Source organism: Saccostrea cucullata, unplaced genomic scaffold (assembly GCF_032062105.1).
Source record: "Saccostrea cucullata isolate Sc308-1 unplaced genomic scaffold, CSIRO_AGI_Scuc_v1 ctg374, whole genome shotgun sequence".
Taxonomy (NCBI): domain Eukaryota; kingdom Metazoa; phylum Mollusca; class Bivalvia; order Ostreida; family Ostreidae; genus Saccostrea; species Saccostrea cuccullata.
The window spans coordinates 185971-213231 of record NW_026923563.1 but is presented as its reverse complement, the minus strand read 5'-3'; the positions used below and the strand labels follow the sequence as shown (position 1 = coordinate 213231).

The 27261-nt window shown below is 33.7% G+C and overlaps 1 protein-coding gene and 1 pseudogene across 1 annotated transcript; both read left to right on the top strand.

Annotated features, from left to right (window-relative positions):
• Positions 1-8471: 8471 nt before the first annotated feature.
• Positions 8472-11268, top strand: LOC134264351 (complement C1q-like protein 2). The gene is made up of 2 exons (XM_062746648.1): positions 8472-8748; positions 10883-11268. The coding sequence occupies exons 1-2, from the start codon at positions 8514-8516 to the stop codon at positions 11266-11268; spliced, it is 621 nt and encodes a 206-aa protein (XP_062602632.1). The 5' UTR covers positions 8472-8513.
• Positions 11269-17359: 6091 nt separating this feature from the next.
• On the top strand, positions 17360-27038 carry LOC134264350 (carbohydrate sulfotransferase 4-like; annotated as a pseudogene).
• Positions 27039-27261: the final 223 nt, after the last annotated feature.

Below are 27261 nucleotides of genomic sequence, written 5' to 3'. Positions count from 1 at the left end.
CGACATTATCTATTTATTTTTTTCTTCACATTTTTGGATTTTTTTTAAAGATACCTTTATGGCACTTTAAGGTTAGCATATATAACAAAGATGGAAATAGATTTTTAACAGCGTATTGTATATACATGTACGTATTTAACAATATTATTTGTAAAGAAAGTATGGGTTTTTTTCATTGCCGAAAAAATACTGAAATGAATTTGACAAATGTCGGAGATGAAAACGTTTAAAATGTAAAAACTGTCGGAAACGAAAAGTTCAATTTTTTTTTTGAAAATTCCGGAAATGAAATGCGGCCCACTAAATATTACTCCGGGAAAAAGTAAATGTGCATTAATTGGCGAAATCAAACCAAAGTCGATAGTTTGCTGGATTTATAAATGTCTTTATTATTCATATTTAATCTACATGTCCCTCATATAAAATCTCTGTGCATTAATAATATATTTACACTTATGTCTCTCGTTTTCAATAAAAATCCTAACATTTTATACGCCCCTATGTTTTTTTTTTGGGCGGGGGGGGGGGGGGGGGGGAGTAATGGGGTGTAGTTAAATCACACGGATATGTGTCAAAAATTTAAAATATTAAAGAATAATAAATAAATAATGAATATTAAAGAGAAATACTGCTTCAGTACATATTTTTCCTTTCTTTCCACTGATTTACTAGCTATAGGGAGAATTTTTTCAACCAAAACACATTAAAGAGAAACTTGACACGCATACATTTTTTTTTTTTAATTAAATAGAAATAGTCTTTTAATATCATGAGGTATCAAAAAATTCGTTGTAGCTACTTGGTTAACGTGAGATTTTTCTATGACTGTAAGAGACTATTTTGATTTCTTTTTATGTGAGTCTGTAACTAGTCTATTTTTTTGCGTTCAGACAGATATTCAAGAACGTAAGCAGATATACAATACAGAAGACATATTCCCTGCAAATGAACACACACTGGATCGTGAATTGAAATCATTACAGTTTTGACTTCTTGTCAGTTTAATTGTACCCCCCCCCCTAAAAAAATAAATAAATAAAAACAAACTACCAGTGTATGTCACGAACCAGAAAAGTTAAAGGAACTCACAGCATCATAGAACAATGAATTAAATGTATCTATAATATTAGGCGCGATTTAAGAAATTTACTCTCTCAATGTACATAGGCGTCGAAACCGTGGGGGGGGGGGGGGGGTTGCAAAAATATTCATATTAATATATGCAGTGAAAATTGGGACATAAGTTTACCCCCCCCCCCTTTCAACGGGCACGTTGCAGTGTAGTCAAAGAAGGGTAAGTGGTAGTGTTTGGGAAAAAAGTTAGCTCTGGAAAAAGTTAAAATCACCTATCCGTCCCTCCCCTGGTCAAAATTTCCCTTTCCTTTTTTGCGCTTTTTTTGAGGTTTGACAATTTCCTCTTTGAAATAGCCCTCCTCTTCCAGTTTGCTTCCGACGCCAATGATGTTACAGCAATTGAAATTTTATTTATAAATTTTTAATTCTAAAGATGGTCTTTAAAAAGTGTAAGGAAGAATTATCTGAGGTAGATTTTATAAGTATATTCCTTGCTTATATATTCAAATCAAACTGTAAAAAGAAATGAAATTCATAATCAATAGCATTACATGGAGTGCATGTCGCCAGCGTGGCGCAGTGGTTAGAGCGTCGAAGTCAGGAGTTGATCCTTACTTCGCAGGTACGAATCCCTTTTTGAGACGTGGAAATCGGTCCTTCGGATGAAAACGTATAAACCGGGGTCCCCTGTCGAGTAGGTGATGACACGAAAAAGATCTTTCCCTACTCAATGGCCGAAAGTGCCGAGTAAAGGACAAAATCTGTAGCTCACTGGCTGCAAGTGGTGGCGTCTCTATATGAGTGAAAAATCCTCGAGAGCGACGTTAAGCAGCATTTAATCAATAAATCAGTCTTTTTCGTCGATGTATTTTCTTATGTTTTGCAGTTTTTATCAGCAGACAGTATTCACTTGTTGGAAATTAAGTAAGCAATTGTCTATTCTTTATTTTTTTTAAACTATTTCAAATCAAAAGGCACCTTTGGTGCGTTTTAAGGTCCCCCTGCTACTTTTTAGCTCACCTCAGCCGAAGGCTCAAGTGAGCTTTTCTCATCAAAATTTGTCCGTTGTCTGTCGTCGTTCTCTTTTGTAAATAAGAGAGATGTGTCCTGTCCATAATTTTTGCTGTGAAATATAAGATATATCTGAATTACAGAGGGCGGACCTTTTCTGATAACTGAGTTTTAAGGTCCGCCCTGTCCCTCTCTCTAGTTTTTAAGCTATGAAAATAAACCCTGTCCAACATTTTCCTTTATAACATACAAATATCTGAAATACAGAGGGCGGACCTTTTCTGATAATTGTGTTTTAAGGTCCGCCCTATCCCTTTCTCTAGTTTTTAAGGTACGAAAATAAACCCTGTCCAAAACTTTCCCTTTATGACATGAAAATATCTGAAATACAGAGGGCGGACCTTTTTTGATAACTGAGTTTTAAGGTCCGCCCTCTCCCTTTCTCTAGTTTTTAAGCTACGAAAATAAACCCTGTTCAACATTTTCCTTTAAAACATACAGATATCTAAAATAAAGAGGGCGGACCTTTTCTGATAACTGAGTTTTAAGGTCCACCCTGTCCTTTTCTCTAGTATTTAAGCTACGAAAATAAACCCTGTCCAACATTTTCCTTTATAACATACAGATATCTGAAATACAGGGGCGGACCTTTTCTGATAACTGCGTTTTAAGGTCCGCCCTGACTCTTTCTTTACTTTTTAAGCTACGAAAATAAACCCTGTCCAAAAATTTTCCTTTATGACATGAAAATATCTAAAATGCAGAGGGCGGACCTTTTCTGATAACTGCGTTTTAATGTCCGCCCTGTCCCTTTCTCTGGTTTTTAAGCTACGAAAATAAACTCTGTCCAACATTTTCCTTTATAACATAAAGATATCTAAAATAAAGAGGGCGGACCTTTTCTGATAACTGAGTTTTAAGGTCCGCCCTGTCCCTCTCTCTAGTTTTTAAGCTATGAAAATAAACCCTGTCCAACATTTTCCTTTATAACATGCAAATATCTGAAATACAGAAGGCGGACCTTTTCTGATAATTATGTTTTAAGGTCAGCGATGTCCCTTTCTCTAGTTTTTTAGGTACGAAAATAAACCCTGTCCAAAACTTTCCCTTTATGACATGAAAATATCTGAAATACAGAGGGCGGACCTTTTTTGATAACTGCGTTTTAAGGTCCGCCCTGTCCCTTTCCCTAATTTTTAAGCTACGAAAGTAAACCCTTTCCAACATTTTCCTTAAAACATACAGATATCTAAAATAAAGAGGGCGGACCTTTTCTGATAACTGAGTTTTAAGGTCCGCCCTGTCCCTAGCTCTCTCTAGTTTCTAATCTACGAAAATAAACCCTGTCCAACATTTTCATTTATAATATACAGATACTGAAATACAGAGGGCGGACCTTTTCTGATAACTGAGTTTTAAGGTCCGTCCTGTCCCTTTCTCTATTTATTAAGCTATGAAAATAAACCCTGTTCAAAAATTTCCCTTTATGACATGAAGATATCTAAAATACAGAGGGCGGACCTTTTTTGATAACTGAGTTTTAAGGTCCGTTTCCTTAGTTTTTAAGCTACGAAAATAAACCCTTCCAAAAATTTTCCTTTATGACATATGAAAATATCTAAAATACACAGGGCGGACCTTTTCTGATAACTGAGTTTTAAGATCCGCCCTGTCCTTTTCTCTAGTTTTTTGAGGTACGAAAATAAACCCTGTCCAAAACTTTCCCTTTATGACATGAAAATATCTGAAATACAGAGGGCGGACCTTTTTTGATAACTGCGTTTTAAGGTCCGCCCTCTTCCTTTCTCTAGTTTTTAAGCTACGAAAATAAACCCTGTTCAACATTTTCCTTTAAAACATACAGATATCTAAAATAAAGTGGGCGGACCTTTTCTGATAACTGAGTTTTAAGGTCCACCCTGTCCCTTTCTCTATTTTTTAGGCTACGATAATAACCCTGTCCAAAAATTTCCTTTTTTGACATGAGTATATCTAAAATAAAGAGGGCGGACCTTTTCTGATAACTGAGTTTTAAGGTCCGCCCTGTCCTTTTCTCTAGTTTTTAAGCTACGAAAATAAACCCTGTCCAACATTTTCCTTTATAACATATAGATACTGAAATACAGAGGGCGGACCTTTTTTGATAAATGCGTTTTAAGGTCCGCCCTGTCCCTTTCTCTAGTTTTTAATCTACGAAAATAAACCCTGTCCAACATTTTCCTTTATAACATACAGATACTGAAATACAGAGGGCATACCTTTTCTGATAACTGCGTTTTAAGGTCCGCCCTGTCTCTTTCTCTAGTTTTTCAGCTACGAAAATACATGTAAGCCCTGTCCAAAAAGTTTCCTTTATGACATTCTGCAACAGTCATAATAAAAAGTGTAATAATTTACTTGAATTATGCTTTCCGTTATGACGAGGATGAGAGATACATGTATTTGTATAAGAATAAATTAGATCCAAGCCAATAAAATATAATTCTGGGACCGTTTTACAAAAAAAAAAAAAAAAAAAAAAAAAACAAACAAAAAAAAAAAAAACCTAGACCTTTCAATCTGCTCATAACTTTTTGTTGTACGTTGATTTGATAATAGTTTTAATCTTTTAAAGATTTTAACAAGAAATCTTCATGTCAGCTATTCAAAAAGATTCATTAATTTTATAAAATATACAATCAGCTTAAGTTTTTGGTCTGAGTCGTAAGCTCTTTTGTAAAACGATCCCCTGATGTATATGTTTTCAATATAGAGTGAGGTGCTTTAGTCTTTAACTGAACATTACAATCATTTATTTTGTTTCTGCAGTAAATGTAAATAGAGATCGAATTCAATGTAAGGTTATATTTTACACTGTCCACAAATAAAGGACCAAAATTTGATTATAAACAGAAAACAAAAGGTATGTGAAGACTTCAGGAAACCAGAGAATTACATGTACACTTTATCGATCTTAGTATTAAACTCCACACTTGGGATAAGGAATTTCTTTAAATCATATAAGGCGTTCTTTTTTATAAGTTCAGAATAACAATATTAAAAAGATCCCTCTTTTATATACAGAAAGAACCGCTGCATTTTATTTCCGGAAATCGGCATGACATTTTTGACATTTCTTTATTTTATTTCCGACAATTACTCCTTTTTTCCCCGACATTTATTTCTTTTCATTTCCGAGATTTTGCTAGGTACCTCTACCTTGATGTACCTTAATGTTTACCAGGTACATGTACGTAGAAAAGGAATTTTGAAAAAAAAAATTATTATGCACAACATTTTTAATATGAAAATTCTGTATATATACATCTGTACATGAAGCATTTAGTCTAGTTAACAGAGTGTAATGAGCATGCAATTTTTTCATCACATTTAATGTTCACTAAATTAAATATAAAAGACTGCTCCGAACTTATGTCCAAGACATTTGATTTTAATTACTAAACAGTCTTTAATTTATTCTTTAAATTTTTCCATTACTGAAATTTAATATAACATTAATATCAAATCTCGTGTAAATTATTATACGCTTAATCTAGAATAATAATTTTTTTAATTTTTAGCTCAGATGAAGATCTATACGCCAAATTTAGATTTAAATATTCAAATAAAGACTATATCATTATAATTATTATAAATATCACAGTTTTGAAGTGTACGCATGAATATTTTGTTCCTTAGCATAATTTATTGATTTAAAAAATTCAAATCTATTGATATATAATAGCTAACACATGACCATTAAATTCACCGACCATTCAATGACAGCGCCATCTGCCGCGGGCTCTACCTGTGGGTACCTGTCAGGTAAACAAATACGTCACACACCCATTGTTTTATTAGCTATACACACCGACAGATTTCACACCTTTAATCGTACTAATTTACACAAAGCAAACTCTAGGGAAAAACAAACACTTGCACAATAATTGTGGCATTATTTTTAAACAAATTTTGGTCCTAAGCGGCACTGCTTAAAGCACATTAAACGAGTAGACCATTGTCTAGAGACATGTATGTTGTACAAAAAAATAAAACACAACAGGGTAAATCATTCTTATCATATAGTATAAACCGACTCTCTTTAATTTCATATGTTAAAGTCAAGATTAAAACATTTTGCACCACCCGGACCTTAAAACGTAGGGGGACCTTTTCTTATACGGGCCGGACCTTTTCTTATAAAAGGCGGACCAAATATGTTATCGTATTTGGTCCGGCCGGACCTTTAAACGAGACGGACCAAATATCATGCGACACCGGTCCGAAAAGCTATATCACGTATCGGACCGGCGGGCAGAAAATCCATATCCAACCGTAAGTAACGTTATTTTAAGTTTTAAAGTAAATTTAATCGATTTTATTTAAAAATACTTGTAAAATAATTATTCAAAAACATTTGCAGACTTAATATTTTTTACTGTTACCTAAAATTGGCTGAATTAGATTTTCAAGAGAAAGGTCATAAACATGCGCGAAACATTTTTTAATTACTGTATGTGAACTCGCATATTAAGTATTTTAAATATATGATAAATAGAATACAACATACTAAAATCCATATCATATGTCACATCAGCCCTCGGGCCTTCGACACTCAGGATGATATGGGACCACTCGGGCTGATATGACATATGATATGGATTTTAGTATGTAATATTCTCTATGTATACACTACTATATACGTACATTGTATAGAAATTTTATTGTATTTAATGGCATAGAATTATGATATGAAAGTAAAAGAATAACTTTTTACAGCTTTGGTAACTAGCTTTACAATGGTGATTCATCTGCATGAAAAGCGGGAGGGTATATAGTAATCGTTATGTCCGTCTGTCTGTACGTCCCTCCATCCGTCTGTTACGCTTAAGTAAAATGGGAGGTACACAATGGCAATATGTTATAAAGATTCTGTGAAAGTTTCATTTAGTTTCACTCAGTGGTATAAGAGGAGGTGCAGATAAGATATGGGTACCCCAAAGCGTAACAGACAGACGGACGGACATACCGAATACAGTACACCTTCCAACTTTTCAGGCGGGGTATAAATACCATGTAACTATAATTACTTTCTCAATAACAATTAATTGCTTTATATAATGCAAATTCATGACATTTTGTACACCACTACCTCCCCATTTACTAGCTTTCATTTTATTGTAAAACATATCCTTAATCTTTCAATTATACAAAATCTTAAAATTTGTTATTTTCTTCTAATTAATATTGACATATCCTAAATCCTTCAATTACACAAAGTCTTCAAATGTGATATTTTCGTCTAAGATTGATGCTTACCTAAATTTTGAATCACCGTTCTTGGGTCTATTCAGCTATGAAACACATAAATTACATTTCAATCTTTGGTGTTTCTTTAATACTAAGTAAGTTAGAATTATGTATGATGAAGTAATGTATGATGTTCTATATATTCTTTGACAAGGATTATACAAATTTTCAAAAACAAATGTAATTTGTAATTTGAGTAAATGCTTTTGCAAAGTAATCCCTGATACATGCGCCTTATGTCTGAGAGAGGACTGGGAAATGACTGAATAGAGAAAAGTAACTTAAATAAATTCCCTAAATCAGATTATAATATAAATGAAATGGGCATTTTTGTGAGAATGACCCCCAGGGGATGATGATATAAAACACAGATATCTGAGGAACGTATCGTCTGATTTTAGAAATTCAGTGTTTATTTTCATGTCAAGATAACGAACACTTAATAAATGAATACTCCTTTCCTTTGAGTAGTCCAATTCCCTGTTTAGCAAATTTGCACCTATATCGAATAACCTAGCAATATCAGTTTGGGTTTTTACATAAAAATAAAGAAATAAAGATATTACATTTTGCCAATCAATATAAGGTTTCTAAGTAGAATAAAAATTTCAATTTTATCAAAGGCTTACGCACGCTCTTTTTTTTTTTTTTTTTTTTTTTTTTTTTACAACATGACACTTTGATAGAGTAATATCCTTAAGGTCATTTATCTTTTCAGGTGGGACTATATCAATTCAATTTGAAAGATAAAATGCAAAACACTCGAAAATTGGAAAAGCGATTTTACTGAAGTGAGAAAAATGACTATTTTAAATATAATAAGCATTACAATTTTATTCTTTTTGTTTAATAACCGACATGCTTCATCGCTGTTAATGCACGGGAACTCAAACGCAAGCAAAATAAATCATGGATCAGGTGAGCGCCCTCTTGATGCAGTAGAAATCAACCAATTGCTTCTAAACCTGACAGCAAAAATGGAAAATCTTCGAAGACAAACCGACTTAATACCTGTATTAAAGCAGAATCTCTCCATCCTTAGTGAAGAGAAAAGGCTTCTTCAAAACAGAGTATTCTTCTTGGAGGCGGAGTTAAATAAACTTAATTCCTAAAAAGCCCCTTCAAGTGATGAGCTAGCCATGTATTTGAGCAGTACAAAACAAATAGTTCAGACATTATCGGCAAACGAAGAATACGACAAAAATCTAACGTCCCGATTAAATGAAGCAGCTGAAAAGCTGGAGAACCTTGAGGTCCAGATGAGATATACAAGCCTATCATTATTGGACATCCAATCTTTGACCGAAGGTTTAAACGGGTCCTTTGTGAAACACATCGAAGAAAAAATTAATGGCGTTTATGAAAAGTTAACAAGTAAGTATAAGATCGTTTTTATGTTTATATAAAATTTAATCCTAAATTGGTAGGATCAAGAATATTTTTTTCATCATTACGGTTTGCTTTCTATTGTGGCATATTTCTGTCCCTTACATGTAACATAAATTATGTTAACATGCAATATACGGTAACTATGTTAACATGCAACATATTTATGACAACATTCAATTCTTCTTTTGGAGATCTTCCATTCCTGCCTCATGATGAGGTGGTTAATGAATTTTCTTCATCATTATATGATCCTGATCACATAAAATGCAGGGTTCAAATTTAACAATGTTTGGTCAAATTTCTGGCACTTGCTCCCCCCTCCCGTACACACACGAACTAAAAAGGCTTTGCATGGGCCTCTCGGTCTGCATGCAAGGGAATATTAAAAATTACAAGAAAATAACATAATACAATGTATTTAAGCAGAAATATTGTTCTGAATTTTACATAATTTAGAAGCTTTTTATTTAAGTTGGTTTCAGCAATGTTCTATTTTTAATTAACCTCGAACAATCTAGCAATCATGGTCCAAAAACACGTAGAACACATATGTTTTTTCACTAAATATTCCAATAAGGGCTTTTATTGAAAACAACTTGCTGTTGACAGCTGACTTTGATACAAGCATGATAATTTGTAGCGCTCTTTATTTGCCAGGATAGATAGATTGGGGCGCATATTGTTTTTGTAATGTCTGTCTGTCTGTCTGAAATCAACTTTTAACTTTTGAAACATGAGCAGTAGAGACGTCATATTTTATATGCTTATTCCACTAATTAAGATCTTTTAAATGACATTAGGTCAATGACCTTGTGATCTATGTGCTAAAAATAGCTTTTTTGATCTTTATTGTCGCCGGGTGCATAGAATTTCACAAATACAATGTACATTTTGTTGGACATAAAATAAGTTTCTATGATAAGACATGCAATACCCGTGTACAGAAAACTGATGTTTCCAGTAAATATGATTGCCTTATGATGTATCAACTAATATTATACAACAATATATATTAGCCATTATTTTTTTTTCTTTTTTAATGTTTCACTTTACAGAAATATAATCATGTTTTGTTATAAATACTATCATATCTCGTTTCTAGTCATTTGAAATATTTTATAATTAATTATTCAACTGGTAAGTCATGAACAGGTTTTAATTAACCTATCATACACAAAATATTTTAATCATTTTAAATGATATTGTAAGAAAAGTTGGAGCGGAAGAATTATTTAAAAAGAAATTAGCCTTTCTCCCGTTTTTAACAACCTCACGGGGAAAAATATGGGGGGGGGGGAGTAGTTTTTGCACTGATCATTGTGATATCCCAAACAGGTAGCAACTTATCGTTTCTGACGCTAGACATACATGTACTAGTAGCTACATTCATGGCAACCAAGGAGTGATTTTCATTTGTTCGATCTCGGAAATTATTACGGATTTCATTAGATAACACTGTTGGGACACAAACATCTGAAACCTTTATTAATTAATCAGACTTTTTTTTTAGCAGGAATAGTTTTGTAATTTCTTGTTTAGCCTTCTTTTTCTTGTTCTACAGGGACATTGAAAGATAAATTCGCATTGCTGTTTTGTTTTAAACTTAAATTTTCTATTTTTATTTTAAAACTAACATCAGAGTAATAAACTGATCTTACACGAACACTCTAAAAATCCCATGAAAACAGCATTCTTTATAACATTACATCATGTAAAGCTTTAACAAGGGGCTGAGCTCTGTTTTTGTTTTATCTCTTTACTACAGTGATTAACCTTGAACATTTCCCTAAAATTGAATATTAATACAGTATTTTCCTCACATTTCTATCCTTTTTTTACTTGATTGTAGTTTTATCATGTTTTATAAATTATAACCACACCATAATTTTTCCACTTTTATTAAATACTAAGGATATTTTTGTTCGAAAAAGTGCAAGGATGTAATTATTTGACATTCAAATGCACCAAAATACACGCATTTTTAAATACCCTTTTTTCTGCCAGAAATGCTCTCACAAAATATGTGAACAAATCATTGAAAAACACAAATTTAACATTAATTTTGTGTCAATGTCCAAGAAAACTGTTTCATAAATAATTACCATTACTCAACTTGTAGATTCATCTAAGAGAGTGGCATTCACCGCTGGTGTGACGTCTGCTAGCTACTCATGGAGCAGTGGTACCTTAATGTACTATAAAGTTATCAACAACGTGGGAGGGGGTTATAACCCCAACACCGGAATCTTCACCGCACCGGTAGGAGACTACGTGTTCTACGTCAGTATTCAAGGTTACGATACGAACAATATATACATAGATATTGTGTTGAATGGATCTAGTAAGGTCCGAGCAGTGGCTTACAGTAATTCAAGAGACCAATATGACGTGGGTACAAACTTTGTAACATTACGACTACGGAAGGGGGATACGGTGTGGGTAAGACATTACCGTGGTACAGGTTATTGGACAGACAGTGACGCACCTCGCACCACGTTCTCCTAATATAAAACTAGAAATATGTCCACAGTACATGAATGCCCCGCCGAGGGTATATTAGTAATGCAACATGAAAAATTGTATTAGTGTATGAAATTTGATCAGAATATCTTGAATACTGATACAGTTGAATTGCTTACATCAGAATGTAGGAGCATATGAAGCTTGACATTAATTCCATTGATTTAAGGTCAATGGGAATGCCAAGGTCAAAACTGTTAAAGCAGCTGAAAAGCTCTCATCAGTATGAATCAGCATATGAAGTTGAAAAATATCATATTGGTATATTTTGGTTAATTAAGTTTATGTTACACTCTTAGCACTTAGCCAACATACAATGTATTCTGAAATTTGTATCATCAGTAAACCTTTACTGATTGTTTTTTTTCAATATTTGTAATTTTATTGAAGTATTACGTAATATTTTTCCAGTCTATTTAATTTTCCAAGTCTAAGGAGAAGAAACTCAAAGAATTATTCACTTTTCTTAACCTGTGAGAAAATATTTAGTCTCCTCGAGCTCCGAATAAAAACATTTTTGTATCGTTTGTCCATAAAAAATCCGTCTTTTTACTATTGAATTACACAAACCCCAAAAATGTTAGAACTGCAGTATCTGTCCAGGCTATGCAGTGCATCACTCTGCCTGTTCTCTGTGCTTCACACTAAACTCATTAATTTCTCTCTAATTTGACATGCAATTTTCTGTTATCAGAATCACCATTATACTCATATCTATAGTATATATCTGAATATAGCATTCAAGGAGGACACTTTTTAAGGTAGGATTCTTTTCATATTTCTTGTATTTAAAAATTAGTGAAATTTTCACAGAATCAGGAAGACACTATCGGTAAGTAATAGAATCAGAGAGATTAAATTTGACCGTTTTATATTAGAGGCGAGGTCAGGTCAAGGTCATTATCTTTTTCCTTGACATAATGAATAAAAAAAATACTGATGCCAATTTATAATACTTCTATTTCAAAAGTTTAAAGAATTTCCTCTGTTTTCTCTGTTTTTCTTAAATTTTAGGATATATTAGTTATTTTCATATGCTTCATATATTTAACTTTTTCTTATTTAAGGAATAACTGTCTTATTTTCCGAATTCATGAAGTGATCAATGGATTGGCTTGTGTGATAATTTGCATAAACGCCGAAAGCGTTTATGCATAAAATTATCACACAAGCCAATCCATTGATCATCTTCATGAATTCGAAAAATCTGACAGCTATTCCTTATATTTACATGCTTTGATTCCGCCAATCCAAGGGCTCCAAGCCTGCTTCTCTCTTGGTGTTGTCCTGCCCTGTACGTGTTTTTTTTTTGGAACCGCGCCAAAACATTCATGAGGAAATAAATTACATTTACAATTGGTAATTTTATCTCGGAGAAAGACATTGGAAATGTAAATATTTTCACATAAAATAAACTTGTCTTATAAATGTATAAAATGATACAAAACAAAAAGTTTTTATCGTTTACTAAAATAATTTTTATGGATTTTTGGCTCAAGTCTGTACTTTGTTTGGAAGGGTTTTAAAGCTTACATAGTTCTAGTTTGTTTGAAAAATCATATTTGATATATTCTGAAAATTTAGTCCCTTATTATTAATTTAACTTACATTTGAAAATTTCTTCAAGTCTTTGACTGTGTAAAAATTATAACTAAATTCATTGTTCTATTATAATTTTGGGAGGCAGAAAAGAGGATATTTTCATGCGCCACCATTCCGCCAAAAATATAGTCCTTGCTAGTTTACCATTTCTGTTTAAAGTTGTACAATTATGATGAGGAAAGAAAAATAATGTCTTTTAAATCCCTTACACCTAAATATATAAGACATATAAGCAAATATACTTTGAATGTTTCATCTAGTCAGAAACCAGAGAAGAATCCTACCTTAATTATATCTACAATAAACAATCTTAAGTTAACTTAAATATAATAAATTATATTGAATGCAATAAATACAGGTATTTTAATAGTCCAGTTACCCGTCAATTAAATTGCTTATTATACCCCCCCCCCCCTGAAAAGCAGGGAAAGGGAAATACGTGTATAAAGTAATAGAGGTGTCCGTCCGTCTGTCTGTCTCTTTGTCCGTCTGTTACGCTGTAGGGTACACATCTCTTATCCACAACTCTTCTTATACTGCTGAATGCTAAACAACTACCTATAGCCTTAAGCAACCCCCCTTTTCACATTCTTAGATGTTATATCCAGAAATTTCCTTCCACCCACACCCCTGTACAAAACGGAATTCGTTTTTCCAATACCCAGATTTGCAAAATATGTAATGTTATTACCATATTTCAAAATTGCCTGACCAAAAATAACAACCGAAGTTTTACCAATTGAAGACTTGATAAAATAGATTAACTCACATAATACTTGAAAACAGAATTAATCAGAAATTTTGAAAAAAAGTCCGTCTTTTGGGACTATATGTTCGGAGAAGAGGCAGAGTGACGCGCTGCGTAGCCGGAATTTTAATTGTTTGATTTCAATTGGTCAATCTTCTTAAACAGGAAACAAAACAAAACAAAACAAAAGATGAAATAACCCTAAAGCAGGGATTACTAGTTGAATTATTGTGTCAAACAACATAATAACAATAGTACTGAGTGATTAGTAGTTTATTTGGCTGAATGGGCCACGGCCGCTTCAATGCAGGAGCCGAGGCATCAATATACTGCCTTTTGTAATGGCATCCTTAGAAAATGTGGACCCTTGGCACAGATGTCCACTGACTAGTCCATACTTAAAACATTCGTTAAAATGTTGAAAAAAGAGTTCAATAAGGCTACTGGTAAGCCCAATATACGCCAAGAGACTGTGCCGCAACACAGTCTGTGCCACCAGTAGGCATGTGACAAAATAGCAAATTATGATTTATATGAACATGTAACTAGAACCATATTAGCAAATATATGTCAATAAATGCAAGCAGTATAGCCTTAGCAATAAGCGATGACAATACAAAAATAATGGACTAGTCACAATGCGCAGCCATATTAAATACATATGTAAGCACTATGACCCAATAACTAGTCATAGCGCAGCAATGGCTCAAAGTATGACAAAAATGCAAATTATGATTTATATGACCATGTCACTAGAACCATGATAGCAAGTTTATATATGTCAATAAATGCAAATAGTATTGCCTTAGCAATAAGCAACAAACAGTCTTCAATGAGGGCAAAACATTGCCCTAAATATGTCAATAAATGCAAGCAGTATTGCCTTAGCAATAAGCAATGACAATGCAAAAACAATTGCGCCGCCTTATTAAATACTCAGTATTAATATACGTTGTTGAAACTATGACCCTTAACTAGTCATAGCGCATCCATGGCTCAAAGTATCCCTGTGCTGATGAAGCAATTTAATAATATCTGTGTTTGCAAGAGAAGCTTGTAAAAATGGTTAAAATTTTACAGGTTTTTCTGTTATCCAAGTCGAGATGTCTAACACCGTGTCACTTAACAAGGTATGAAAGTTGCAAACCTAAATAATGGCATACAAGATATATTAAAATATATTAACGGTCTGTTTTTCTTTTTACCCCTTTCTATCCCATCACTTTCATAAAGCACTATAACACTATTATGATTAAAATCTTCCATGAATTCTCTTAAAATATGCCTTCAAAAATGAGAAAAGTTAACGCTGCTTGAGAATGGGTCTTGTAAAAACCAATTTGCCCTGGAGATGAGTCGTTCAATCTGGAAAAGGATAGTTTCCCCCTTCACTTTATGCTTAGTTTCTACTAACTCCTTGCAATTTATACTGTGGTTTCATCAATTTTTGTTGGCAGCAATTTTCGTGGATTTTGTAAAACAGACGTCTTCGAGGATACGTAATTCTATTTCGTCATAATTACTTCCGGAATTATGTGAGATAGTAGTACGCATGTGCAACCTCAGTGTGGTACGAGTTATGAATGAAGAAGGACGTGGTCCTTCAATTAGCAACTTCAGTTCGTGTCTGAGTTAATGTGGTTAACTATTTTTTCGTTTGACACATTGATAAGATTTAATTAATTACAGAACTCGAGGAGTTTTGTTTTTTACGACTATTATCAAGAAAACTCGAGGAGTTTTGTGTTTACGACTACCATAAAGCGGTTCTTCGACTACTTTATGATAAAGTCGTAAAAATGGCGGAACAGATGATACAAAAGAAACAATTACGAAGTACTACTTGCTTTGAAGAAGAAGTAGACACAGAAAAGACAGACGGAACATGTAAAAGTAACGATGTTACTAAAAAGAACTCTAAAGTCGAGGTTCAGGGAACAAAGACTAAGAAGCATGGTAGTTCTGTCGGTAGTACGGTAAGCGCTACAAGTACTAGGTCTAGCGGGACGAAAAAACCTGTGAAAGTTGTGGCCGATGTCCATAACAGCGGTAGTACACAAAACGATAATCAAATTATGTGTATACTGAATACAATTCTTGAAAATCAGAAAAAACAAGATGAACAGATCGGTACATTGAACAATAAGATCAATATGATAGAAAACGAATTTCAAGAATGTGATGATTATGAAGGTTACGATGATGATCAGACATACGACGAGAGTTGTAGTAATGTTCAGCGTACAGATGATAATGTTGAAAATTCAGATAATGCTTCTGGGAAAAGGAAGAGTGATCAATTGGACACAGAAGTTGTTCAAGAAAATTCAAGTCGTTTTAAGAACATGAGTAAAAGATTTAAAAGCAGAGAAGTGTGTGATGTGAAAATAGATGAGACTTTGGCTACAAATATAACAGATTTGTTTAGAAATGGAATGAATGAAGATCAGTATTCAGATATGATTAAAGATGAAAATAATGCAAGACCAGAAAATTGTGAAGGTCTGAAAGTTGTGAAGACAAACCAACTCGTTTGGGATATTATATCTCAAGAAGCTAAAACAATTGATAGAAAAATGCAAAACATAGAAACTTCTGTTATTAAAGGTTCTATCATCCTGGCCAAAGTTGTGAACAAGTTGGCAAATGTGGAAAATGAATTAGATGATACACAGAAAACGAAGTTGGGAAAAATTATAGATGAATGCAATGACAGCTTGGCTCTATTTGGACATGCAAACAAACAAGTAAATATGACAAGACGTGAGCTTATAAATCCTGAATTAAGATACGAATACTTGCATTTGTGTGCACAGACTGTACCTTATACGTCATGGTTATTTGGTGACAATATCTCAAAAACTGCAAAAGAAATTGAAGATTGTAGCAAGATTGGTCATAAACTGAACAGAGGTGGATCATTCCGAGGGAGAATGAAAGGACGTTTCAGAGGTCGTAGACCTAGAGGACGTGGAAATTATTACAATAACAACACTGCATACAATCCTAATTATGCAAACAGAAACAGTGGTGGAAGTAGTGGCCAATTCTATTCAGAAAACTTCATGAAGAGCAATACACTGTCACAGCAGAAAAGCAAGACTCAATAAATGATGAGGTTAGTGAGAAAAATGATGAATTTTATGCAGGTAGACCGAAATATTTTTCCAAAGAATGGGAAAAAATTACATCAGATAAAAATATATTACAGATAGTTGAAAATTGCAAAATAGAATTTATAGATAATGCAGCTCCAACAAAATGTAGTTTGTATGAATCTGTGTTTAACTCAGTAGAATCTGAAGTGATAGATCAAGAAATTCAGAATTTATTAAAAATGGGAGCCATTGTCGAGGCAATTCCTGGACCAGATCAGTTTCTTTCATCTATTTTTGTTAGACCAAAGAAAAATGGGGAATACAGAGTTATCCTCAATTTGAAAAATTGAAATGAACATGTGGTATACCATCATTTCAAGATGGATACTTTCGAATCTGTAGTAAATCTGGTCAAGGAAAATTGGTTTATGGCATCAATTGACATAAGACATGCCTATCATACAATTCCAATAGCAATTGAGCATCAAAAGTATTTGAGATTCAGATGGAAAGGAAAAATATTTCAATATACCTGCTTACCATTTGGTTTGTCATCAGCACCTAGAATATTGTAATCAAGAAAGCAGACAAAGGCTCTACAGTTGTCGTACTGGATAAAGAGACTTACATGGCGGAGGCCCAAAGACAACTCTCAGACGAACGTTTCTATATGAAACTGGACTCTGACCCTACTAAAGAATTCTCCACCGCCATTACCAAAACTCTTGACGATATGTTTGAGAAAAATGAGATTGGTATCAACGTCTACGAGACCTTAAATCCTATTGACTGTAGACCAGGACAATTCTATCTGCTTCCTAAAATACACAAAGAAGGCATGCCAGGTCGTCCCATAGTCAGCGCAATTGGACACCCCATGGAGAAAATTTCTGAATTCATTGATTTACATCTCCGTCCACACGTAGAGAATTTGCCATCCTATCTCAAGGACACCACGGACTACATTAACAAGACGCCCTCTACTGGCCTCCCAGATCATACCCTCCTCGTGACTATGGACGTCACATCTTTGTACACCAATATTCCGCACGATGAGGGTATCGAAGCCTGTAGAGAAGTCTGGGATAGTAGGTCCATACAAATTCCTTCTACCGAGTCCCTTGCCAAGCTCCTTGAACACGTTCTCAAGTTCAACAACTTCATGTTTAATGGAGAACATTACCTGCAGGTTAATGGCACTGCTATGGGTACGAAAATGGCACCGTCTTATGCCAATGTCTTCATGGGCAGACTGGAACGCAACTTGTTACTTCAAGCACCATTTAGGCCCCATAGCTGGTTGCGTTTCATTGACGATATAGAGATGAAGTGGGTGGAATGTCGCGAGAGCCTCGAGGCATTCATTACGTTTGCCAACACCTTTCATCAGTCGATCAAATTTACAGTAGACGTATCTAATTCGAAAAACGTATTTCTAGATACCACATCTACCCTGATTGATGGTGAAATCGAATTCAGTCTCCACACCAAACCCACAGATTTCCACCTATATCTTATGCCCACTAGTTGTCATCCCCCACACACTTTTAAGGGAGTGCCTAAGGGTCTAGCCACCAGAATTCGACGCATCTGTTCGTCCCCTGGCTTATATCAGGAGCAAAGTGGTCTTCTTAAGTCCCACCTATGCAAAAGAGGCTACAATGCCCGCAACGTACAAACAGCTATTGATGAGATGGCGGGACATGACAGGCAAAACCTATTACGCTACAAAGAGAAAGAAAATAGCGGTAGGGTCCCTCTGGTAACCACATACCATCCCGTCCTTAAGAACCTAAGCGGTATCCTTCAAAAGAACCTACCAATTCTCCATTCAAACAAACGAATGGCAGAGGTCTTTAAGGAACCCCATTGGCTGCATACAGACGCCCTAGGAACCTAAAGGACATGGTAGTAAGAACCAGACTGGACAACCCATTACCTAACGGGGGCTTTAAGACTTGCTCTGACAGAAGATGTCTTCTTTGTAAGCACAGCACTGACACAGACAGTTTTAACAGCCCTGTTACAGGCCGCAGCTACAAAATACTAGGAAGTTTGTCCTGTCATACTGACAACTGCATTTATCTCATCAGTTGCAAAGTTTGCTCCAAACAGTATATTGGTGAAACAGGAGATCTCCGCAGGAGAGTCAATAACCACCGTTCGACCATTAGGACCAAATAACTCAATGAACCCGTTGGGGAACATTTCAACCTTGAGGGTCACAAATGGGAGGACATGACAGTAGTGGTGATTGATCATAACCCAAGATGGACAGACGCTCAGAGAAAAAGCAAAGAAAAGTTCTGGATGCACAGATTGAAGTCATTCCGCCCCAATGGTATTAACAAACTGAATGACTTCACCAGAATGAACGTAAACTAGACCCGATTCCTGATGATACCAAACAAGATTATTCTCTCAATTTAGTGTAAACTCCACAGTTAATTTGCGTCACCATTTCTCGAACAACCCACATAACTATGTATTGCTTACGCCTTTGTTAATTAATTATTAATTATTTTTTACCGATAATCAGTCCTAAAACATTTCAAATTAAAATTTATAATAGATCATAATTCATATGTTAAAATGCCCCTTCTATATTATTTTTCTTTGGTTATTCTTTATCAAGTATAGTTACGCCATTTTGAGAGAATGAAACAATGTACGATTTACTGATTGTCGTAATTAATTAGCATAATTAATTCGTTCAATCATGTAAATCGCACTTCACCCGAGTATACCCGATAGACCGGACGCATTTCATAGCGGTCCGGATTCTTTCTTTAATAGTGTTCTTAAAAATTTCCAATTCAACATGTAACTTAGTATGTAAATATATAGTGTTTAGTAGTTTAGTAGTAGTGCTAGTTGTTTTTTGTTTCGCTTTTTCCTTTGTTCTTATGACTTTTTAACTCTTTTCTTTGTCCTGAGGAAGGGACAGGGCGTCCCGAAAATTTGACAATTTTTATTGTTATTATTTTTATTGTTATTTTATTATTATATATATATATATAATGAAAAAGTAAAAAAGAAATTGTACATGCAGAAGATGTATCACACAGTTATCTTATTTTGTTAAGCAATCGCTTAAGTAGGATACAGAGTACATATTCTGGATGAGAAGAAGGAGTATACAAAGGAATACATAGGGTATAAATCTGTCTTTCAGTAAAAATAAACCATTTGTCGTGAAGTCAATTTTCAAGATCATTCGGTGTGACAATTTAATTTATTTAAAGATGCACTTTTATTTTGTGGGAAATTCTGGTGTCCCTTATTCCTTTTGCAGATGTAGCAATGCAATTTGATATTACAGTATAATTATATAAGCATGAACATGTATTTACATGTATATTGTTCGCAAATTATTAGGGCTGTTTAATAAATAATATCCTCGGTGTTCAAAAAGAAACAAAAAACGCTTTTTAATGATTTAGTCTTCATGATTTAGTACGTTAAACAATATACAATCAATCAATTAATCTTCATGATTTCACTTAAATATTCTCTTTTAAGGCACATGACCGTAACAATTTTATGCTTTTTGTTGTATTTTTGAGAACGGCACTTCGTATACTTAAATAAAGCAGATCACTTGACTTCCTTGACTTGTTTTTCTCTTTCTGAAAGGTGTTTTTTTTTCAAGTTTAGAGAATGAAACTAGTGGAAGAGTGAAAGATCTTGCAAAAATTCTTGATGTGAAAAACATTAACTATCTGATTATCCTCCAAATCCGTTACTATCCGTGGCGTTTTGGTTTTGACGCTATTGTGAAGATATTTAATGTAGAGGATACCTGATTCTGGTTCCGTTTTCTCATAAATCTTTCGATTTTTGGCAAAAATGTTGTTTCTAGATTTTTCCAGAAATCAGACCGCCTCTCCGAATTTAAACAATAAAACCATTAATATTTATGAAAAAGGCATGTAAAACTGTTTTCGTCCCATTAAAAGTCTTTGCTCTTTTCAGACCTTGGCTGTTTTTGTAAAGTGCTTTGGTTTATAGCAATGGATTCAAATTTCATTGTCTGTGTGAATTTTAGACAAAAGTAATGACGTCTCCATATGAGTGAAAAATTCTCGAGAGGGACGTTATACAATATACTATCAATCAATCAATGCCAAATTGAGTTCAGGTTTCTCTAATTAAAGCATTATTGGTGCTCATTATAATGAAGAAAGCAACATGAGTCGTAATTAAGTCAAGGTGTGATTTTGTTTTGGAGGAAGGGGGGGGGGGGTTACGGACTAAATTGCTTCATACTCTTTTCTGATTTTATTTTTTATGTTATATATAATGCTCAAGATGGTCATTCTTAAGGGTTATCAGTCTTTAATTTATGATCATAAGGTGTATAAAAAAAAAAGCCAGACTGACCATTTGAAATAAAAACATAATGCTACAATACTACAGAATTCATATATATAATAAAAGAATCAATGTTTTATTTTTTACTTTAAATTAACAATTCATTGACAAGGATATTAAGTAGTGCAATTACTTGGAGTGAAGGTCTCACTTTGTACTAAATAGAAAAATAAGGAGTTGGTCCTTATGTTTTGGGATCAAATGGAATGTGAAAACTGGTTGTTGAAAACAAATAAACCCATTTAACCACATTTTGCAGTGATGCAGCCAGGAAAAATCTGATAAGGAAGCATGGTTATATAGTCTGTAAATTTGCTTATTTAATTTGAAGAATCTGTAGAACTTTTGTAAGTAGGGACTTACATAATACAACAATTGTAAACACATTAAGTTACACAGTTGAATACTCAAAGCTACATACAAGTTATTACCCACATAACCCACCATACACGAAAATGGGATAATAATGGGGTCAACATCACAGCGCTGCATTACAGAACTTGTATTAAATGCTTTTACACAATAATTACATTATTTTACATGTAACTTACACTTACACACAGTAACTTTACTTACATAGTTACTTTACAGTTTAGAATCATATTGAAACTAAATACGACAATACTAGAGCCGATACTTTCAATTAACACTACTCACTATAATATTTATAGAACATACAAACTATACAAACGAACGAACATTCAAACAAATGAACTTAATTTTAAAATACTTTGAAATAACAAAGTTATCCCAGGACCGTTTAATTAACAAAACAGAAGAAAATGTAAATAAAACATGTTACTCACCTCAGAAGTCAGTGTCTGTATTACGATAAAATTATTATAACTTTAGAAACTTGGACAGTATACACTTATTTAATGACTACGAGATAAACAGTCAAACTGTTGTCCCGAGGTAGTGGGGGAGACCTGGGAAACTGTTGCCCGAGGCCGGAGGCCGAGGGCAACAGTTCCCAGGTCTCCCCCACTACCGAGGGACAACAGTTTGACTGTTTCACCGAGTAGTCATTGAATAAGTGTTTTATTACCTAACCTACTATATAATTGATTAAATTGGAATAAAAACACACAAACAATCAATAAAACGTTTTCACAACTGTTTATTCACATACTTGTCTATTAATTAGCTGAACATATAATAATTATAAAGATTAAATTAATATTTTAAATTTAAAGTTATACTTAATAAATGGATTGTTTGTGTGTTTTATTTAAATTTGATTAATTGATTAATTATAGAGCAGGTAAATAGTGGTGTTGTGATCATCAAAACGCTTGAATATCACGATGACGCTTTAAACAGTCAACAGTTCATTCTGTGGACCGGTCAACAGTTCACTGTTTCATGATCACGCAAAAACATAAAGTAAACCGTGAAACAGTTTAAAATGCCTAAATATAATTTATATAGTAGGTTAGGTAATAATAAAAATTGGTCAATCAGAGCTCGTGCTGTTACAGCTTGGAAAGCCGGTTTAAAGAAGGGCGGAAGCCTAAACTCAGGTGAATAAATACAGGTAATGTAGAGGTACCAAAGAGGGTGTTCGAAAAGAGGTGCAGAATAGGAAAACTGAAAGAAACTAAGGAACAACGTTAGGACAAATATCACAGTAAATTTAAAATACAAACAAGACAAATAATCAATACAACACCGTAAATGTGACATAGGGTGAATTCACCATGCATCGGATACCCTTGTACTTCAACAAGTTCTAGCGATATCGCTACCGACGGAAAATTATCAAAATGGAGTTTAACATTTAGTTTGTGATTAAAATATCAATTTGGGACACAATTATATGCCCTTTATTGAGAAAATATCCTCAAAAATCGAGTTTTTGGGAATAACTCAAAATTCACCATGGATCGGACATTGTTTACCATGCATCGGACAGACGGTATTTTCACCGGAAAAATATCATACCTTTATCATAGTGCTTAAAAATCCTTGATATGGATATATTTTCATCTTTTATCTAAGAAATAACCCTCAATTTAAATTTAATTGACGATATTATTGCACAAATGTAGAACGATTCAAGAGACCTCAGTCTGCCTTAGAAATGCTTTAAAATGCAAATAATGCGGTAATTCGCGCCTTTTTCTCATGGTTTATCATACTTTGGTTTGTAGAAATAAATTGAGTTAAATTCCAGACGTCATATATTGATAACTTTTATTTTGACTGAAAATATAGAGTTTTTATTTTCTTTTTCCGCAAAAATCAGCTGTCAGCTGGGTTCTGTATGAAAATGGTAGTACTTACCTTTGCATCGAAAAGTGTCCGATGCATGGTAAATTTGTGACCGATGTACGGTGAAATTAGCATACTAGTAAAAACCAGCTCTAATAAGAATTAAACAAACATTGAAGTGAAATTTCTTTATAATTTATGTAAACTGACCAATCCTTGACAAAATTCACCAAAGTCCGACTCGTTCCGTGGAAATCGAATTTAAAAGAACGATAACTCTAAAAATCGCAAAATCATAAATTTCGGGTTATTCCCCTTTGATGATGTAAAATATGACGCAACTTCAAGGCCATTTGCGGGGTATTTTTATCACAACATGATAAACACAATCGGTATCATTAAAAAATGTAAATCTTCATCTTTATGACAGAAACAAATAAATACACAGAACTCTTAAGTTGAAAGAGAGTTTATTGCCTAAAGTTGTCCGAAGCAAGGTATGTGTCCGATGCATGGTGAACTCACCCTATATATCTAGAAATATTTTGTGACCACAAACAAAACAGGACAGACTACAAAAGTAATACACGCTCGATTTCGGTGCAATTTTTGGTGAAGGTTTATTTTATCAAGTATTTTAAATATTTTAATTTCAGCAGGCATTGCATATGATCTTTAATTGAAAAAAAAATATTGAGACACTTTTTTTTAATTATAGTCGGTTATGTTTTAAAACCATTGTATTTGTTCGAATAAACAGATACTTATATTGTAGTTATTCTATCAATAATGTATATGACTTTTCCTGATAAAGCAATATTAAGGTTATGGACTATACAGGGCTACGGACACAATTCATTCTTCTACAACTTCTTTTTTGTTGTTGTCGTAAAACTTATTTATTACTGTTTTCATTCATTAATGATAACTATGAAAATGTTAAACAAGAGCATTATAAATTAGACATTTTTCTGTTGAACACAAACTATAATGAAATATGGGGCTACATAGTATACAAAATATTAGATCAGTATGGAAAAAATTGCAAAATGTTCACAAAATTTACCTTATGATACTATGTTTTACTTAAGTATAATACAAATTATAACTCACTATGTTTAAATTTGCTCTTTTTCTGCCAGATATTATATAATTGATAAACCACATGGAACCTGATCCCACCTCTGATGTTTCGGAGGTCCGTGTTTGCTCTGCTCTTGTTTTGTATTGTTTTATGGACTTTGAGAATGAATACTGTTCGTCATCTCCATATCCTTACTTCAAAATGTAAAAATTTAAGTGCAACAACATGGCGCTTTAAAAATTATGAATCTTGTACATTGTTCTGTTGTCTTTTTTCAAAAATGCAGGTATGATATATGTAATATAATATACTAATCAAAAGCTCTCAATCTGCTTTTTGCAATGTAACTAAAGACATTTACATTAAATGTACATTTAAAGAGTTGCATCTCTATAACATCATTCATGTTGAAATGGGTACCTGATCAATGTAGCATAAGAAACTTGTGCTGTAATATATCCAATATGCAAAACTCTCGTGGATCGAGATACAGTACCAAATCATAATAACATGTTTTTGATCATGACCTGCACTAATTATTAACTTCAAGTTGTTTTTTATAGCTCAACAAAACAATTCTGAACATATAACTGAGAGCCATTCGGTGAACAATATAGTTTTGCATCCTTCAACTCAAGGGGGAGATGAGCTAAAGAGAAAAGGTATTTGTAAAAGTATATGTATAATATTTATATCATCAAATGTGCACTTTTGATTTTCTAATTTCGTTCACATGAGACTGGTTTGATTGCAAAGCAATACACATATTAATGCCTAAAGCCATGGATATAGTTTATCAGGTCAATCTTCTATCACTCGGTCTCTCCTTCCTCCATCATATCATCAGTCCTTTCCTTATTCTCTGCGGTTAGTTCCGCTGCAAAGAAATTATCCAAATATTTTTTATTCAACTTCATGTGCTTGTGCATATAAATAAGAGCTATTTAATTGTATATACATTTTTACCTTAACCTTTCCTTCTCCTTATTTACTTACTTAGGCCTAACGTTCCGTGAGGAACATAGGCAATCCACGACAGTCCTCCACAGATATCGATCCTGAGCTTCTCTAGCTGCATTTTGCCATGTCATATCCTCTGTTTTTAACTCTGACTCTGAGTCGTGCCTCCAGGTATTTCTTGGACATCCTCTCTTTCTTTTGCTCTGTAGGTCCCACAAGTCAGGGATTGCCGTGTGATGATAGATGATGACTTCTTAAACGTATGTCTAATCCAGCCCCCCTTTCTCCTTACTTTTCCTTCATTTGTGTTTATCTCAGTTTCAAAGAAACAATTCAATATACTTTTAGCAATTTGAAATCTTATATTTTGATTCATGATAATGAGAAATTTTTATCTAATTCAACACATTTTTCATGAATTCCATTTCTTTCTCCAGAAGCTATAGTTAATCATTCCTCCTCACCGATACCCAGACGAAGAACTATTCCCCTTACTCTGATTGTGTCTATGATGAGGAGCGGATCCACCTTCACAGGTGACGTGTTCCGATCGCATCCAAATTCTCTTTATCTCTTTGAACCAATGCAGTATCTATCACAGAGTGTTGGAAACAACGAAATCCTTTATGTGAATGGCACTACAAGGTAGACAGAAAAGTATCTAATATTTTTGAAAAACAAAATAAAATCTAACTTATATTTGCATGATGCTTTTGATCTAGATAATATTATCAATACAAAATCTATACAGTAAATATGGGTACATTCTTATCATGAACATTCTCATGAATTCATTCTTATTTTCTCAAAAGTTTTGAAAAGTTTTTTTTTAAAACAGATTTAAATACAATTACATATACATGTTGTCTTATTGTTCAAATTAACAAAAAAGGTCATATGATAAAAGCCAGCTGCATGGAATCCATGCTGAAATTATCATCAATCTTCTGCTGTGCCGCTTTGAAGATGTTCCTTTCCAGGTCTTTAAACAAGCCACTTCCTGTACCATAACCATCTTGGCCAGCATTACAGCTGTTCGCAACGTATTAAAGATAGTGTTACTGGCATGAGACAGCAATGCATTCCAGATCTTATCAAAAAGTGTAAAGGAGCAAACTCATTTACAATTAAGTTGATAACAGTAAGAATGAAAGCCATTTCAATTGTAATGAAGCTACTTCCGGAAGTGCATGTCATTCATTTAGTGAGAGATCCTCGACCCGTCTTGCTTTCACAAATACACGTCGGCCAAATTGATAAAACGAAAATCCAAAATGTAAGTAGCTCACATTGTAAGATCCTTCAGAATGATTTAGCAGAGACAAAAGAAAATATTTATCAAAACAATTTTCACCGACAGAGGTATGAGGATCTTGCACATGATCCACTTGGACAGTTTCAGGGTTTGTTTAATTTATCTGGATTGGAATTTAGTCACGCAGTTCAGAACAGAGTTAGAAGTATAGCAATGAAGACAAGGATGATGAGCAGATGCCTGTATTGTACAGAAAAAGGTGATGCAATGGCGACTTCACTAGAATGGAGGGTTTCGTCAAACTATTCCATTGTTTATGCAATCCAAGAGCAGTGTGTAAATGTTATTGATAAACTAGGATATGTCTTAGTAAATTCCACAAATGATCTACGGAACACAAAGATTTCACTGACGAAGTGATAGATAATGTATTCGAACTGTTATGAGAGAGAGAGAGAGAGAGAGAGAGAGAGTATAGTAAAGCAATAGGCACTGCAATCAGTTAATATGGTTGTATTTTTTTATGTACAGTGGCCTTCCATTTACTTTTGTTCAATATTAGGTTTCAATAATTAACATATTTCAATTATGTATTAGTTCCAGTATTGTAGTTCTACAGAAGCCCATTTTGGACCTATCAAAA